General features: G+C 38.3%; 1 protein-coding gene across 2 annotated transcripts; it reads left to right on the top strand.

Moving 5' to 3' along the window:
- Positions 1-11852, top strand: TMEM237 (transmembrane protein 237). 2 transcript variants are annotated; one of them, XM_057419894.1, is made up of 11 exons: positions 1-428; positions 936-992; positions 2679-2792; positions 3189-3303; positions 4007-4167; positions 4788-4911; positions 5918-6109; positions 7033-7106; positions 7580-7673; positions 8880-9001; positions 10155-11852. In XM_057419894.1, exons 4-11 carry the CDS (start codon positions 3248-3250, stop codon positions 10220-10222), a joined length of 891 nt encoding a protein of 296 aa, XP_057275877.1. In that variant the 5' UTR covers positions 1-428; positions 936-992; positions 2679-2792; positions 3189-3247; the 3' UTR covers positions 10223-11852. The 2 variants fall into 2 exon arrangements, with proteins under 2 accessions (XP_057275877.1, XP_057275878.1); XM_057419895.1 differs by lacking the exons at positions 1-428; positions 8880-9001; positions 10155-11852 and adding an exon at positions 7963-8089 and having other exon boundaries at positions 657-992.
- The last annotated feature ends 7053 nt before the right edge of the window (positions 11853-18905 follow it).

The following is an 18905-nucleotide window of genomic DNA, read 5'->3' as shown; positions in this document are numbered from 1 at the left end:
GGTACTTCAAAATTCCTTCAGAGTACCTAAAAGCAAATGTGATATTCATGATTGATGACGTAAAGGTACAGTCTTTTTAGTAACGTATGTGCTCAAATGTGTCATAACTTTTGTTGGTTACATGTCAGGCAGTAAGACAAATTTTAATTAGCCAGGTGATTAAAGTTTTTAATCTGATCCACAGTTGCCAATCAAGAAATGGTGCGGACGCATGAACAAAGTGTTGAGTCTTGATGGTTGCCTCATAACCTTAACCCTGTTGTACACAACTGCACGTAGCAGGGATAAGGAAATGAATCACAAAAGCAGCAGTGTGAATTTCACTGTTATGAATTGTAATTAATTGCAAATCAACTTTTTTCTCATCTTTGTTCCTTTTACACTGCTCTCCAACACCTTTTCTCCTTAAATGTGAAGTGGAAACCAAGGTGAGTTATCCTGGCATGAAAGAGAATTATAAACATTAATAGTTTCTTTTGATGTCACTTCATCCTCTCTTTAAAGGTAGAGCCTTAGACCTTTCCTGATTGGTTATTTAAATTGCATAGATACCTGTGATTGCTAGAACTGTCTGTTGCTTTTCTTTGTTCTCTTTGCTATTTCCAGACTTAATCAAGGTAACTGAAATGTTGTCACTATGCTCTAAACAATTCAGAGCATTATTCAGGGTATTTAAGTTTTTCACCTAACACGTGTACATGTGTGTATTTAGCCTCTGTTGCATGTAAGACAGATTTCTTACCCTGCTTTCCTGCCATCTTCTGTACTCCTGTTTGTTTGAACTGGTGAGTTGTCTTTTTACCTGTAAAAGGTGAGGGATGTCTTCACCTGTAAAGAGGAACTCCTTTCTTAACTGGCAGTAGAACGGCTGTTATAAAAAGGAAATTGAGGTTTCTCCATGCTGTGAACTTACAATTTTATTTCATCTTCTGCAGATGAAATTCCACTCAGTCGTCCCAAAAAAAAGAAACCTAAAGGAAAGACTCCATTAGGTAAGGTCCTGCCAAGACTGAAAACTCTGCGAGTAACCCAGGGTGAGACCTGTGTGGTAGCCAAGCTCCTGACAGATACATGGTTTTCATGGTTTCTTGTGCTGCATTTTTGGGTAGTGTTCTCAGCTAATTTATTACAATTTATTTTATGTTGAATGACTGCAGTCTTTTTCTCGAAAGTGCTGTCATTTGAAAACCAGTCTGTGGTGCTGACTGAACTAACTTGTTCCATCTTCTGCTTTTTCTCTCTAGATCCATTCCCAGTGCTGCTAATACAGCATGTCTTGATACTGAACTGAAAAAGTTCCTTTATTCCTGTTATTTTTAACTTTCTAAAGAAAATTATCCTAAATTGTCCCAGAGCCTTTTGGGTCCTGTATCCTTGGATACTTCATTAAATAGTCATCTCCAGCTGTAAGATCCTTATTGTGGTGAATGTGTTAAGTGCTTGAATTTCTGAATGAACCAAGATAAAACTCATTTAACAAATTGGCTCAATTTCAGTCCTTGGCTACGTAAATTCACAGCTTCAGCATCTCATTATCACTGAAAAGTTAAGAGCCTAAAAGATGACTGGTACTAGGGGTTTGTATTTTTACAAGAAGCAGATCTGCAGAACAAATATTGTTTTAAACAAGACTAAAAGCTGGATCTATTTTGATAAAGCAGAATGGGGTGATAGAATCTAGTGGATTTCGGTAAATCAGTTGACGTGGGTCCCTATGATGGTTTGCTGAGTAAACCTCCTTTATTTGTGTAAAAGAGCGTAGAATTGAGATGTCACTGAAAGAGCTTTAAATGCAACAAGTAGCGCTGCTGCTGGCATGGCTTCCCAAGGAGCAAATTTGTTTACTATTGTTTTCAGTGAGCTGAATGATGGTGCAAAGAATGCCTTGGCTTTGGCCATTACATTGCGTGTTAATTTTGCTTTTAGCAAAGGTCGGAAAACGTGCTTGAAGTGAAAACAGGTAGATTCAGTTGTCATAAAAACTGAAATACTTGACCTATAAAAAAGCAGATGTGATGTAAAATTGAGAAGTATCTTTGTCTTTCTACCAATAATCATGCAAACTGATGCCACTGCTGCTAGAATATTTGATGAATTCATGCTAACCTCTCACAGAAATGTAGCTCCTCCAAAGCACAGTAGTTTCTCTCTCTGACTGGAGTAAACATCCTTCAGTGTTGGTTTTTTTCTGCTCCTCCTTTATTCTTGTGGTGTATGTTTAGCATTTTAATTTCCTTTTGACATGCCACTGTTTTGCTTTAGCATGTGTCTGTGTGAATCAGCTTGTGATATTTTTTAATATTTTCTTGTCCTTTGCATTATGATCTTTGCATGTAGAAAGGAAAAACATAGAGGTATAGTTCTTTCCCATGGTAGATTCTTTTCAATTGGTCCTCTGTTGTATGTCCAAATGGGAATTTGGCTATTTCTTGGATACACAAATTTTCTCATGGGCATGAAACTGTCAGGGTGAAAGGAGGGTTGTCAGCTGTCACCTTTGTGTATTCTTATCACATTTGCTTCCCAACTGTTATTTTTCCAAGCAAATACATTTTCATCTTAGCTGTAAGCCAGGCAAATACAGGTGTTCTGCACAATGCAGCAAAAGACAGCTTTTTCTTGCCTGTTTCTCAGCGGCTCTGAATTAAGATTGCTGATTCTTTTCATCTGGGTTTCAGATGGCATTGTCCAAGCAGCAGTTCGTCGACAGTCTGAAAGCAGTGAACCCCTAACTCCTGAACCTCAGGATGTCCCTCCTCAGAGGAAACGCAAGAAGAAGAAAGTACCTGTTGGTACGTGAAAGAATTGTAGATTGGAAAGAGCACTGAACAAACTTTGGTAACACAAATATCATTGGCCACCTTGTATTTTGACTTAAAACATTTCATGTGCTTTTGTGCTTACAACAGCTGAAAGCAATCTCTAAGTGAATGATAAGAGTTTCAGTTTCTGATTTTAGATTCAGAAACTGAATTTGTGAAATTGACCCTTGTGAAAATAATGGCAATATGGCAACGGCAAATGGCAGGTTTGGAAGTGATAAAGTAGATCCTTTATATTATTCAAAGCTCAATAGATCACTTTTTTCCTACTGTTTTTATATAATAAATATTTACGTATGTAAGTGAATGTATTTCCACTTTTATGAAAGCTATGAAACTGTCATGTGGTTTATTTTAAATCTTCAGATTCTGAGACCTCTTTTACCCAGCAAAATGTTGCATCCCTGTTTCAGAATGGAAATGGCATGGATGTCCCTGAAACTGAAGAAACAGTGATCCGCAGACAGAGAAAAAGAACAAAGTGAGACAAAACCCGTATAGCTCATAATTTGGAATAGTTGTGATAGTGAAAAGTGGCTGAGTAGTATTTTACATTCTCACGTTACAAAATGTAAAATCTTGAAGCCCATATTACCATTCAGCCTGTGCAATAACTAGCATGTGTGCAGTTCTTTGCAGGGTTAAGATCTTATTTTGTTTTATGAATACCTGGGTGCATTAAAGGTCTGAATACATTTACATTAGCCTAATATTTCAGTCACATACATTAAAAAATTAGAATGTGCATCTGCTTTTGTTTGTTCTTACCATCTTTTTCTTAATTTTATGAGGAACTTAGTCACTTTTTCATCCTTATTATTTGCCTTTTCTCCAAGAACTATGCCTTGGCTTTCTTGGCTTTGTATTTAGTTTGTATTGGTTTTTCTTTTCCTAATTATTAATCTCTTTATATGTATTTTTCCCACCTTATTGTTTTGACACAGGAAGCTATTTGAAAAGAGAGAAAAAAAAACCCAACCCATAATCAAGGATTAGCTTTATGGGTTTAGTTAACTAACTCCATGAGACATTTAGTCCTTAAAATTATAAATGGGGGGTAATATTACACAGGTCAATAGCCTGATCAGTTCTTAAAAGTCAAGGTAGCCATGTTCATAGAAGCCCTCAGGTTTTGTTTTACTTCCTAATTCTTTCTCTACCCATTGTATGTTCTTTGATGATAGGAAACCTCGGCCAGCTGAAATGCATTGTTCCAATGAGCTGGAAGTGGAGGAGGAAGACATCATTGAAGATGAGCACAGCAGGAGCCCTGATCAGCAGCCTGTGTTTGCTGCTCCCACTGGAGTTAGCCAGCCTGTGAGCAAAGTGTTTGTTGAAAAAAATCGTAAGTACATCTTGTGATTTAAGTTAATATAAGGGCAATCTTGCAATTAAAGGAAAAAATATTGTATTTAAAACCCAAATACTACAGTTTTGGGAAGTATTTTTAAGAAAGCTTTCCAGAACAAAAAAATATTTGGAAATAAATATACATGATAATTTTTCAACAGTGAATGCTGTGCTGGCATGAATTTTTTAATTCCATAGTGTAGGTGAAAAAGACTGATGATAGTACCCAGCTGAACTTGTTTGACCTCATCCTGTCTCAGTGCCTTGAGAAGAAAGTATCATTTGCTGAATTGCAAAAAAGTCTTTCAAGTGAAAGTTTTTTGGTTGGATTTTCATGGTTTGGATTTTGCTGGTTGGTTGGGGTTTTTTGTACCAGGAAACAGTGAATAATTACCTGAAGTGATTTGCACATTCTCAAATAGCCTGACCCACCAGGGTGCATCACACCAACAGAGACATCCTAGTGTGAATGTAAGCTGGTAAAGAGCAGGAAGTGAGGAGAAGAAATTTTCTGAGGGAACTTATGCTTATGGCTTTTTAACACTAATAACAATGTAGAAATTATGATGGAAGGTAACAATACTCTCTATAAAACTAATTTCCTCATCCTTTCAGGGCGTTTTCAGGCAGCTGACCGTGCAGAATTGATTAAAACCACTGAAAATATCAATGTACTTATGGATGTCAAGGCTTCGTGGACTACCAGAGATGTTGCCCTCTCAGTGCACCGAAGTTTCAGGTGAAGGATAAATGTTTTGATGTAAAGAAGCAGAAATCAGCTTTGCGGGTTTTTTGTGGGGTTGGTCTGGGTGGGTTTTTTTCCTCCTTTGATCCCTGAACACACCTTTTCTTTATCATTATGATGTATCTTTTGTTTCTTTTGGATATTCCTAATAAATGATGGTTTGGGATGGAACAGATATAGAGTTTCTCTTTCCTGTAGCTTTTGATAGTTGTTGTCAAGAATATCTGTTTCTAGTGTAGACATCACAATGCAACTTATAAAAATAATAACTTACAAAATCGTATTTCAGAGATTTGGACAAAATCCAAATAGCAAGAGATTGATTGGATAACAAAAATGTTAGAGACCTGCAGAAAAGTGTGTTACAAAATGAGATTTGCCCATCAGCTATATGACCAGAATAAAAATACCTGAATTCATATAGTTTCAAAGAAAAATCCTAGTTGGTGAGAAAGAAGGAGTAATGAAATTGGACTGGGGCATAAGCTTGCACCCAATAGCCATTGTTTTTATTATTAATATGTAGTTGTGTTGTGATACAGAATAGGAAGAGTACAGCCATTTTCTTCTCTGGTGCATCTTATCTGAAGCCTGTACTTCATTTTCATCTTTTTCTTAGCGAAGAAAATAATAAAAGAAGTACCCTGAAGACAAGTTTAAGAGCATTGTTTAAGTGTAAGGGGCAGCAGTCATGGACAGGTACAGGCAGCAAGTGAAAGCAATAGCAGTAATGGAGTGGTGACAGGATCAGGCAAAACACCTTGGGTTTGTTTGTAACGTGCTCAGGTTCTGGTATAGTCTGTCAAGAGAGGAAGCAGAAGTCCTGCTGTTTAGAATTTTTAGAATTAGATCAGAAAAAATCACTCAGAAACAACCTGTGAAAGGCTGGGATCCTGTCACAGCAGCAGGGTTGAACAGATGGATTCACAGGCCTTTTCTGTCTGTATTTCCTCACTAATTCAAGCCGTTAAACTCTTCTGATGTTCTTTTCTCCATTCAGGGTGATTGGACTCTTTACCCATGGCTTCCTTGCTGGCTACGCTGTGTGGAACATCATTGTTATCTACATTTTGGCAGGAAATCAGCTTTCTACAGTTTCTAACCTGCTCGAGCAGTATAAGGCACTAGCATACCCAGCTCAAAGTTTGTTCTATTTGTTGCTGTCTGTCAGTACAGTCTCAGCCTTTGACAGGTGAAATATGTTTGTATTTTAAAGGGGTATGCAATTTGTGTGCAATATATTTTTTTTTCCACTTCCCTGTGGCACATTGTGATATACTTAAAGACAGATTTTACACATGGCTGGCTATACAGATAAAGGATGTACTTGTGCACTCAGACCTTTGTCGCTCATTTCTGCTGTTGCATATTTCCTCTTTAATGGCTCATAATTGCTTCTGTGTGCTGGTGCTGTTTGTGTGACCATGAACTGAACCAGATGGAAGAGCTGACCTATTTATTATTTGTGGGGGAAAGGGGTGCAGAAAAACTAATGTTCCTACTGGTTAGTTTTCATGTGAATCCATTCCCCAATCAGTTTTGCAACATAGCTGTGTAAACAGTTTTCCTGCCTTAGCTAGGGTTTCTGTGTTACAGCTTAAGAGTGGGAATGAACACATAGAGGAGCAACCATAAACAGAGTAGTTTCATAGTAGTTTCCATGGCAGCATGGTAAGCCAGGGAAGAAATTGGTGCTATGGACAAAACTGTGACTTTTTTTGCCTAGAGTGGTGGCAGGGAGGAGGCCCAAGTTATTCATAATTGCTTCTGGTGTAAGCTGTGTGAGCAGTTGTATTATCATAACTCGGTGGTAGGGACATTGAAATGAATGGTAGGATTAGAGAGGGGACAAACCTCTCCGCGTTCTCCCTGTTCCAGAAAGGACTGCAGTGTGAAAGCTACAAGTCTCATGGAATATCCTCCTTGGTTTCAATCTTTCTTGGATTTGGCATAAAGAGAACCGTTGCCATGTGTGGGGTACAGTTGCATATTAAGGCACTGTAACAGGCAGAAAAAGGTATCTTGCAAAAAGTAAAAGAACAATAGTATAGTTAGAAGAACAATATTATCTTACCAGGTTGTGTTAATGGCTCTTTTTTTTTTTTTTTTAATCAGGATTGATTTGGCAAAAGCATCAGTTGCACTGAGGGGCTTTCTTACCCTAGACCCAGCAGCAGTAGCCTCTTTCTGTAAGTATTTTGTAGCAGATAGTTGTCCAGAAAGAATGCTAAATGAAAAAATTCTACATACTGTTTTCAGTGAAATCTTCCTGGTTATTTTCTGCTTTAGAACAAGGAACTTGCCCAGTAGTTAAAAATAGCATTCAAAGGCTACAAACACTTTGCTGCATCCTTTTTTAAAGCATTTGCAATAGTAGCATTAGTGGGGCTATTTGTGAGAGAGTTCCCACCCCTGAACACAGAACACAGACCTAGCAGAAAACAGAATCACAAGGTGCCACCTTTGACATAGCTGATGGCTTGCAAAAGTGCAAAAAACAGATTTTGATGGGCTGGGGGAATGTTGAAGATGAGAGAACGAGTTGAAGGATACTATCATTGGAAGCAGTGGAGTGAAAGAAAAGAAAATGTAGTGATAATTGTCACAATGAATCAGCATTTTAGGGGTTTATATCTGACACTACTAATTCCATTTCTTCCAGTGTACTTTGCTGCTCTTATCTTATCCTTAAGCCAGCAGATGACATGTGACAGAATTAACCTCTACACACCACCTTCAGAAAATGGCAGCATCTGGTAGGAAACTTAAGCAATCACGTCTGTAAATTTTAACATATAATTTAAATATAACATTATAACTTAGGAACCTTAGTCAAACTTGTGGACTGAAAAGGTTATACAACATACATGAGGAAGTATTAATGAAGGATTTCATTACTAAACCTGCCTTTGCCTGAGCTCGTCCTGAATCTTTGATAATTTCGCTGAAAAAAGAGGACTCAAGGATGGGTTCGATCATGTTGATTGCAAATCTGTACCTCAAACAAGAGCCTGGTGGAATAATCCTGAAAACGTCATCTGGCAGGAACCTTAGCAATCTATTTTGCTGAAGAAGTGAGACCCTACCGAGGTAACCCTTTTGTTTTCAGGGCCAGGACATTCTGTAGAGAGTCAGCACTTTGAAGGTGATAATCTAATCTGTCCAAGAAACAAATGTCATGGTATTACGAAAAAGTGGTATGTTTATGGGTTTAGCAGACACATCTGGTATTAAATACAAAGCATTGTCTCAGGAGATCCCATCCAAAACTATTACTTTTGGAAGTAGATACATGAAGATTTGCTGGTTAGAGGGGAATTTGGGTTTTAGGGAGCTAGAGGGGTTTACGTTTTTTTGTTGTGTTTTTGGTTTTGGGGTTTTTTTTGGTAAGGGCTTCTAGAAATGTTTGCTGAGTTGTTTATTAGCCTAGATTCCATCAGAAAATACACAACCTGCTGTTATGACTGTAATAGAACTGTCAGATAACTGAAATCATAACCTTCTTATGTCATACACCCCACAACACCTGTACACAAGTCCTTGTACCGGCTTCCAGACAGACTTTACTGACTTGCTGTTCACTTGCCTTCGTGCCTCATGAAGAATTGCTTAAAAATAAGATTGATTGATGACATTTTGCAGTGTCTTTCACCACAGTAAAATTCCACCTTGCATTTTGATTTTTATTTATGTGTCTTGGGAAGGAAAGGAATTTGCTGTTGAAGTCTACAAGCAGGACATTCTCTACGAGATGGGGTTTCTTAGCTGAGTCCTGTCTTTGTCTTTGTCTCTACAAGTAGTTCTGTTTTTCCTCCTCCCCCCCACCAAGCTGTCTATGGTACAAGTAGTTCTGTTTTCACATCTGGCTTAGCAAGCTTGTTTTTATGATACTCAATTGAAATTAATATTGTAACCTGTGTACCTGCGAACTGCTGCCTGATGGGTTGTTGTGCTTTTTCCAGGATGGCAGGTACAGAGCAAGAAATTGTTCAGCCATGGGTTGTGGTGAATCTGGTAGTGTCTATTCTAGTTGGGACAAGTTGGATCTTCTTGTCTTACCGACCAGAGCTAGACCACAGTGAAGGTAGGAAACATGAATAGGCAAAATGTTGTTGGTTCAGACTTCTATCTGCTGTGCAGTGTGTTTGCTGTTCAGGACTAGTTCTGAGAAATCTTGTGGCTGAGGTAAAACAGACATCTCCTAGCAACTTTACAAAACAAAATCCAACATGCTTCTTCAGACTCCTTTAGCATTTTAATGTACAGATTTCTGTATTGCAGCTGGCCTCAGTTAATCTGCTTATTTCTGATAACTCAATGAGTTAAAAAAAAACAACCAAACCCAAACAACAGCTAAGTGGCAGCCTTTACAATGTTTGACAGTGAAATTTGTAATAGAAGCTTAAATAGAATTTAAAACCCATTCTTTAAATAGTAAAGACTTATTCAAGGAAGCCAGTTAGCAGTATTTAACTCTGGCTTGATATTTACATGAGCCTACTAAGATTAGAAAACCTGCTTCAGAAATTTTGAGAGAAATTCTATTAGAACGTATCCCAGATAGAGAAAGGAAACTGCAGACTTTAGTCTACTAGGGATGAGTAGCAAAAAGACACGAGAATCTCAAACTTGAAGGGGTATATCACATAGTTGCTTGTACAGATCATGTAACTTTACCATGTTGACAAAATGTTGGCAAACACAGCCTGGTCTGTACGCTGAATGTGCTGTTAGCAAGACAGAAGTACAAGAATGCTGAGGGTGCAGTATAGATACGTAAGGGAACCCAGATACAAGAAAACTAAGCTAGCAGCACAGAGCTCCACAAGGGCTACCACATCAGCTGTTTGTGTGCCTAGCCGAATTCCTCTGCTGCACCTCTTCACTGCTGGCCTTAGGCTGTCTTCCATGGCTGAGCTGCTATGATGACAGCTAGTTGTGAGCAGCATCATTCATGATTCTTCCTATCCCAGGTTCTGTGCTGCTGAATTACCCTGTAACACACAGAGCAAATATATCCATAAATGAATGAGTCTCTGAACAAAAATCTTCCCTCGAGTCTGACACACTCAAAACTTAGTGGACAGTGGTGGCCCTTGCCGTTGCCGAGTTGCTTATTATGATTGGGAATAAAAGCACGGGGCTTGGGGGAATGCCAGAGCACTTTTCAGGAGTAATGAAATCTTATTAAGGTGAAACTTTAGAAAGAAAACCTGATTCTTTTCTTTCTCTTTTAGAACTGATGTTTCATGCTGAAATCAAGGAATTTCCTCAGGGAGATATCTTACCCAGAGTCCAGCCATAGTGTGGAACAAGCGTCTGAAAATGTTGTAGCTGTGACTGATGGCTCAACATGTTGTGTATTATAGCCACGTATGATAACTTTCATAAAGAAGAAGAATGTATTTTTATATTGTATATATTTAATTTTGGTCTTTTTATGTATGCTACAAGTTCCAAATGGGATTGAAGACTTTCATACTTTTGCTTTTTATTTTACAAAGTAGATTATCTCTAGTGTGTAATGTCAAGGTGATTTTGTAAATACTGCTACCTGTTTAGCCAAAGAAACTAGATGGATGCAGAAGATCAGGCACTCAGTGCTTTTTTTGACTGCTGTACAGTCTTCAATAACTCGCTTTTGTTACTAATGCTGATAGCAGTTAGCTTACCTGTTTTGGTTAAATATTCTCTAGAGATTAAAACAAATCTTACGAAAAATGTAGTCTAAGGAAGATTATAGCAAAACAGTAAGCATAAACCCCACAGTGTCAGTAAGCATAAAATAACCTAGGTTTAGCTGTAATTAAAAGTATTTGCTAGAATAAGAGATTGGATCATCGGGAATTTTGTTTAATAATTCCTTAAAATAGGACACTTATTTTTCTTCAGTTCGTTCTCTTGATGAAAGATCTTGATGATAGTAAGTTTTTTCAAGTTGATGTAGATACAAGAAAGAGAAGTTAAATGTTGCAGCAGTTTCGTCAGTTAATTAACGCCTATATAACATCTTTTAATCAAGCAGGGTGGTTTTGGGTTGCCAGCAGGATATATGTAGGTGCTGTCATTTCTTGACAGCCAGGATGCATGACTATTATAAAGCCGCAGTTCACAGGAATAGTGTTCTGGTTTCTTCTTCTCTGGTATGGTAAGAGCACTAGTGTCATTCACTGCGATTTCCAAAGAAATTTGGATTTCACAGATGTTAGAACTGTTCCTACTTCTATGTATTTTGATGGAGAGTACTTTTTCCTCAAAAGGATGTTTGTTGTTCTCTGTTAGGATGGAATGGGAAACTCCTAAAATTATTAAAAAAATGCTTTCTAAAGAAAAACAAAAACTCTGCAGCAACCCACCTTCTATGTAGTGATGCGGTAGTAGTGCAGTTGGTGCTTTCTGATTATGATAGCCAACATTCTTTTTTATATAAAAGTGGCAAAATGAAAGTACTGCAGATGTAAATAAATACAGATATATTGCAGGATGAAACAATCTCCTCAGTAGACATAGACAAGAGCTAGTTTGAAATCAGTTTCTCAAGAAAGTACTACCTAAAGCCCCAAAGCTATTTGTATATGTTATTTAATATGCATTGATCTTGCATTGTCAGCAGGTTTTTTTTATGTGTATGTCTAAGTGTGGTCCTAAAGGGTGTGCCATTGTCACAAAAAAGCTACAAAGTTTCCTGTGGAATAGCTATACTTTCTAGTAGTGAAGTTAGGAGTAGCCAGATAAAAGACTAAGGGAATGTTAAAGCTCCAGTAACTTTCTGTGCTGTTAACCAGAGTTGCTTTAGAGCAAGGTTGGAACATGAGTAACTAGGGCAAGCTGCTGCCTTATTGAGGACTTGAATTCTGTTACACCCACACAGATATCTTAATTAAAACATTCACTGTTGATAATATTTTTTAAATGCTGTGGTAATCTTGAAGGGGGGGAGGAAGTTCTACCAGAATTAAAAGCTGTTTCACAGCTATTGGCTGTGTTCTGGGCCATTCTCTTTGTTGTAGGAAGAAGTGTTTAACCTTTTCTGTAAATTTTTATGGCTCTTGAGTATTTTTGGGAAACTGTAGAGCTAGATTGTGGATGGCACTGCATTGTACATTAAAATGGAGAGAGTCAGGGTGTTGCACTGGAGGTTCTGTCATAATTAGCTGTAAGAGATGGGGGATGAGGCACTACTTAATGTCCCCATGTATGTTGCCACAACTTTCTCCAGATGTGGTGTTTGATATACAGTATTGTCCTATGGCTTTTCTTTGCTGCTTGAGATTTCTGTCATCTTGACATGATAAAAAGTCTAATTTTTCCCATAAAGTAATGGAGCTCAGGCAAAACTGTGCTAAGTCATCACATCAGTACAGGAAATATTTGAGTAATATCATTGCTGACATGATTACTAGAAATGGGCCTTCCAAGTATCCCTGGACAAAGCGATGCTAGCCAAGAGCCAGATTAATTCTCACTGTGAAATACAGTAGTTTGTTTAGATGGCTGAGCAGGGATTAAGTTAATGAACTTAACGGGATCAATATTTCAAACCTGCCTTGCTTTTCCATGTATCTTTTTGGGAGGGTCCAAGTATATGTATTTTTAAATGTGTGAGGTTTGAGGTTGCCATTTAAAATCAGACTTACTAAGCAATTTGATGGTTGATTCTCTATTTTTAAAAGTACTTTTCATTCCGTTGGGCCTCACAATGGAAGTATGAGTTTAACTGAGTTTTTTGTCCAGTTATTTCGAAGGTTTTAAACAAGTTTACAAAATGCATGTTCTGTAATTAAACATCTAATATCTGCAGAAGCCTTAACTGAAATGCCTTTGTGCATTTCCCTACCATTGTTTTTAATGCAGTATTTCTGTGTTAATGAAAAAACCACAAAGATGTTAGTGCCAATTTGTTGGTTTTATGTATATGAAACAATTAAACAATTGCTCTAAACTAGCTAGAGAATATTGTACTTCTTTGTCCTGTTTCCAAATGCTTAGTCTGTTTAAAATAAATCAGTCCCATCTAATTTTTTCCCCCAGTGCTAGTATTATGCATAATATACAAGCTCTGAAGAGGTGATTATGGGAAACTGGTTTTAATTTATTTGTGGCAGTGTTGTAAATGATTCCTTTGCTTTCTCTCCATCAGATTCCTGCTGCTGTACTAGTGTTTTACACAATTGGAAATGGTATTGTAAACTCATGAAAACTAGCAAGTGTATTTCATCAGAAGCCTAAAAAGAATATTAAGAGGGCAAAGTGATTGCTGTCTTTAACCAACTTAATGAGTGATTACAGAGATAATATGAGTCAGACTCTCCTGAAGCTGCACAGTGAAAGGATGAGTGGAAATGGTCATAGGCAGCATCAGGGAAATTGCCATTAGCTGCCATAGGAGTTTTGACAGGGCAGGAGGGGGACCCATAGGGGCTGTCTGTGGGAGCTCCATCCCTGTAGCTTTTCTGGACTTGGGTGGACTGAGCCCTGTTGCCTGTTTGAAAGAACTCTCAGAACACAGTCTTCAGTCTGTTTAGAGGGTCTAGACCCTTGCAGGGTGCTGGCTGGTGCATTTCTGCAAATCAAGTATATGTGGTAGAAGGTCCTTTGCGCCTGCGCAGTGCCCCCTCTGGTCATGGGCAGGGGTCTCAAGATGAAGTAAATGAGTCTTCCTCCTGTGGGTAGGGGTCTTCAAGATGAAGTAAATGAGTCTTCCTCTTCTTGAACTTTTCACCTTTTAGTCTTCCTTGTCAATAGAACCAGGTGTCTGCTTTTCCTTATCAATGGATAGTGCCTTTGTTCTGCTTAGTAGGCATGATAGGTACAGACAATACTTTTGTTTAAGCAAGCGAATTCCTCTAACCCCCCCTGTACAACCCCCCTGTACAACCTCCCTGTACATTGGTTAACCCTGTATCAATCCCCCCTTTTTTCTATAAAATGAGTAAATTCTTTTACTATACTATTTATGACAGAGCTATCCATGTTCCTTCTATTGATTTATGAAGTGATTTTGATATACACTGTGTTATGCAAGGTACAATCATTAAAATGAGAAGTCCTATAGCTAAGATTAGAAGGCCTTGTTTAAGTATTTCTCTGAACCATCCAGTAACTCCTAGCTTATTTAGCCAGTCATCCATTCCACCTCCAACAATTCTAAGCTCCTGCGTATTTTCATTTCTTTTCGCAGCTTAGCATGAATTGATTCAGAATGGTCAGTTAAGTTCATGCAGCACATACTTTCGAAATCCCCACAACCATCCTGTAACAATATCTTTGTTACATCCCGGGCTTGTGCGCTTCTAGTTGGAAAGGCTTCTGGCCAACCTGAAAAGGTGTCTGTTAGTACCAACAAATGTCTATTATATCCCCTTTTTCTGTCCTTTTGAAAATTCTCCTGCAAAATTTTATTTTAACTGCCATTACCATCTAGGGTCTTCTTGAAATAGTTCCCTGTTTCTACTTGATATTTAAATTTAATTTCTTTTTTCCAATCTTCATAATTTATCATAGATCATTTACAATTTCAGGAAGAAAATTTTGTTATACCACAAGTAATCAATATTCAAACAATTAATATTAATCAGGTATAAGTATTGGTCCCAAGCTGGTATGTCAGTTATCACATAAATCCAAATTACGACTGATACAATTTCATATGTGAAGGGCCTGAAGGTTCGATCCGCCATGTCTTCTCTGGTTCTGGTGCTTTCTTCGTTTTTGAAGAAAGGTTGTTCCATTATCTGGTACAGTCTGCTCCACTTCTCCTGTAGAGGATCTCCTGAAAAATTCTTAACATAAACCCAGTCTCTGGATCTCAAAAGGGTGAGTCAGATAATCCATGCCTCTCGCTCTTGTCCCCAGTATTCTCTTATTTCCTCTAATTACTTGCCCAGATTGATCAGAAACTCTAGGAGATAGCCTTCTCCCACTTCCAGAAGACTTTCTCCTTTAAACTGGGACTGATACGGTCTTCCATATAAAATTTTACATGGGATAGCCTCTTCTTTCGACCGAGGTTTAGTTCAAATTCTTAATAGAGCCAGTCTAAAGCTTGGTATCAATATCTTGACATATTTTACTAATCTGTTGTTTGATCACCTTTTCTACTTGCCCACTGGCCTGAGGCCTGTACGGAACATGTAGTTGCCAATCAAGCTCTAATTTTTGCTAATTTCTGGTAAATATTTTGCACTAAAGGGCGAGCCTCGGTCGGAAGAAATTGCCTTTGGTACTTCCAAAACAAGGTATTATACTGTTTAGCAATGTTCCAATTACTTGTCTTGCATTATTTATTCTATTGTTAGTTTGCCGTCAGGGATTAAGGGAATGAGTTTGGATTGTTAAAATCAGCCAAATTTCACCTTGGCTCGATACCCTCGACAATACATAATAGCTACTTCCTCAGGTAGCTGAACAGCTTTCAGTAGTCATAGCATGTTTAATCTGTTTCTCCTGTGTGTTCAAAGGTCCTCGCTCTTTCCAGATGGCACCATGTGCATGGACCGCACCAAATGCATATTTAGAATCAGTCCAAATATTTCTCCTTTTGTCTTTAGCCAATTCCAGGGCACATTCGAGGTTTCTTTCAAATCTGGCTGGCTTGAATATACAGTTTCATATAGTGGCCAAGCAGCTGTGTGTTAATATTTGCTGGATTGACAACATTAGTGACCACAATTTCTATATCATCGTGTTGCACAAGGGTGGCCTGGTATTTTAAAAAACATTAAGGAGATAACCAGTGGGCTTCTTTCTGTTCCAGGAATGCTGGTACAACACGGGACACCAGTACAGTAATTTTTGTCCCAGGGTAAATATGCGGGCTTCTTCAATATTCATGACAACTTAAGCATCCGGGCCATCCTTTGCTTGCTTCATTCAGCTGTTTTGAAAAATACACCACTGTTCTCTTACAGGGTCCTAGTTTCTGAGTAAAGACCACCAAAGCTATTCCCTGTTCTTTATAGGAATATAACCAAAAGGATTTAGTCACATCCAGAAGTCAGAGCTGCAGCTCTCATTAGCTCTGCTTTAAAATTTCTAAAGCCCTCCTCTGCTGAATCAGTCCATTCCAAAGAGAGAGAGGTTTCTTTTAACAGTTCACATAGGGGTCTTACCAGAACACCATAATCATGCATCCAAAGTCTGCATCATCCAGTCATTCCCAGGAATGTCTGGAGCTCCTTGATGGTCGACAGTCGTGGAGTTTGACAAGTGGCTTCTTTTCTAGCAGTTCCAAGTTTTCTCTGTCATCCTAGGTAGGAAACTTGGGTTTGGATTAGTTGGGCCTTTTGTCTGTTTACCCAATAACCATTCAGTCCCAGAAAATTCAATAATTCCCCCATTCACTGGACACATTCTTCCTTTGTTTCTGTGGCAATTAATAGGTCATCCACATATTGTAACAGAGTCCCTGTCTGAGTGGGTGGTTTCCATGATCCTAGTTCCAGTGCTAACTGATTTCCAAAAATCGTTGGACTGTTTTAAACCCTTTAGGTAATACTGTCCAAATTAATTGGGTTTTCCTTACTGTGTCAGGATGTTCCCATTCGAAAGCAAATAAATTCCGGTTTTCTTTGGCCAATGGTAAGCAAAGGAAAGAGTCCTTTAAATCCAAGACGGCAAACCATTTCTGATTCAATTTAGTCAATAAGGTATACGTATTAGCTATTACTGAATATCCTCTACAAATTTGTTGATTCCTGAGATCTTGAACCAATCTGCAACTTTTCTTTACTGGCAAGGTAGGAGTATTATATTCCAATTCACATTCAATTAAGAATTTGTATTTTAAAATTTATCAATGATTTTTTAATTCCCTTTCCTGCAATTTTAGGGGATATTGTTTTATTCTAATTGGGCAGGCCCCCTTTTTTATTTCTACTTTAACAGGCAAAGCATTTTTTTTTGCCTTACCTGGAACCTCAGATGCCATACTCCCAGATATACCTGGATTAAGGATTTCTTCTATTTCAGGGAGGTCCTCCTGTTTGCTTTTTCTGTTGAATTAAAGATAAGCTCAAAACTGCAATTAATTGATTTTTAACTCTTAATTCCATTTTGCCTTCTTTAAATGTTGCTTCTTGCCCTAATAAAGATTTTGGAGAATTTAGTATGCATAAAAAATTTATGCATTCCTATTTGTTTTCCCAATTTTTACTTTGAGGTTTCAGAAAGAATGCCTCTTTTTGCCTTTTTTTTTTTTTTTTATTTTCCTTGGTGGCCAGTAGCTCCCACATCTGTAACAAATTCTTTTCCCTCTGAATTAATGGTGAATAAGTTGCTCCTGTATCCACTAAAACTCCACTTTATTTCCCCTAGTCCCTAGTTTTAATTTAACCAGTGGATCTACTAGAGTAGATTCCCCAAGTCCCTTGTCAGTCTAGTTCCAATGCAGCCACCGGAGCCACCCCATGGCACTCCCCCCCAGGCAGTCTCACTTCCAACGTCCAAAACTTCTCACAGCACACACACACCGATCCGGTCCCATAGGAGAAGAACCCACTTCCCCCACCTTTGCCCAACATTCCTCCTCCACCAGTTTCAAAGCATTCAACAACTCCTCAGTCCCGTCTATCAACATGTCTGTTCCCACTTGTTTGCCTGCCCCAGCACTCATCCCGTGCTCAAACATAGGAGCTGTGTGAGCTCCCCTCCTTTCCCCCTTGGTTTTCCCTTTTTTTTTTTTTCTTCTCACAGCTGCTCACCCTGCTCTGCAGGGGTTACAGATGCCTGCCTCTGCAACAGCACTTCTGAGTTAATGTGAATGTGCTGCTTGTTGCCAGTGACAGAATCTCCTCCTCCTTATCAATATCGGATAGGACAGATATAGAGGATGCTCCTCTCAGAGGTATCTGTGATATATAATTTGTCTATTTATTTTCCTGATTATTGTTTTTTTAACTTTTAAACATCATTCCCCCAATATCACAGGCTGAACAACATCTCTCCAGCTTAGCTTTCTGGTTTTCCCTGTCCTTTTCCAAAGCCAAAATTAGGGATCTGGCAGAGCTATATTAATTTCACATTCTGTCTTCCACTCTGGGTGGTTTCTTAAAATGAAAAACGTATCTGTATATAGTACTTCATTCCATTTTCCTGGCCATCGCAAAACCAACATTAATTTTAACAATGTATTATAAATTCAAAGTTCCATTTTTAGGCCATTTCTCCTGATCACAGAATTGTAGAATTAACCAGGTTGGAAAAGACCTTTAAGATCATCAAGTCCAACCATTACCCCAGGACTGCCAAAACCACCACTAAGCCATGTCATTAAAGGCCTCATCTCAATGTTTTTTAAACACTTCCAGGGACACTGATTCCACCACTTCCCTGGGCTGCCTGTTCCAATGCCTGATCACCTTTTAGTGAAGAAATTTTTCCTAATACCCAGACTAAATCTCCCCATGCCCAGCTTGAGACATGTCATTATGAGATTAAAATGTGGGTTTTTTTAAATCTCTCTCCTACAATTCAACCATTTTCATTGCTTTATCTAATTAAATTCACTAAGAGTTACCAGACAATGGGAGCTGTAGCCCCATTTTCTGATCTGACAAATTTAAAATAAATAAATTATTCATGTACACACTGCCGTAAAGGATCCTCTGCCTTAGGCATCAGACATCCTTAAAGAACTGCTATCAAACCCTAACATACGACAGACAGAAGGAGGAATCCAAGCCAGGGAAAATTCCATATCAAATTGGAAAAATGCTTAGCAATCTCCAGATCCAAGTCTGGAAAGGCAAATCAAACACATTTAATTAATATCACTGTTTCTTTATAGATGAAATGAAAGTTCAAGTATTGACCATGGGAAAGAGCTGTTTCATTGACACACTGTTCTCTTTCTATATCATTCCTGAATGTCTTACGTTTTTTTACGGATGAGCATATAATAAACAGGGGGGTAATACCTGTCCTCTGCTACTTAACTTCAGAGACTTCACACCAAAATCCCAATTAAAACTTTCCCCAATCTCATAAAC

The sequence above is a fragment of the Pezoporus wallicus genome, unplaced genomic scaffold (genome assembly GCF_028554395.1).
Source record: "Pezoporus wallicus isolate ANWC-B61680 ecotype Strahan unplaced genomic scaffold, APGP_CSIRO_Pwel_v1 contig_4710, whole genome shotgun sequence".
Lineage (NCBI taxonomy): Eukaryota > Metazoa > Chordata > Aves > Psittaciformes > Psittacidae > Pezoporus > Pezoporus wallicus.
The sequence above is the reverse complement of the archived record's forward strand: the minus strand, read 5'-3'. Positions and strand labels throughout refer to the sequence as shown.

Coding starts and splice junctions, on each gene's coding strand:
- TMEM237 (XM_057419894.1), top strand. CDS start 3,248: ATGGATGTCCCTGAAACTGAAGAAACAGTGATCCGCAGACAGAGAAAA. Junction 4,168..4,787: donor AGTGTTTGTTGAAAAAAATC/GTAAGTACATCT, acceptor TCATCCTTTCAG/GGCGTTTTCAGGCAGCTGAC. Junction 6,110..7,032: donor ACAGTCTCAGCCTTTGACAG/GTGAAATATGTT, acceptor TTTTTTAATCAG/GATTGATTTGGCAAAAGCAT.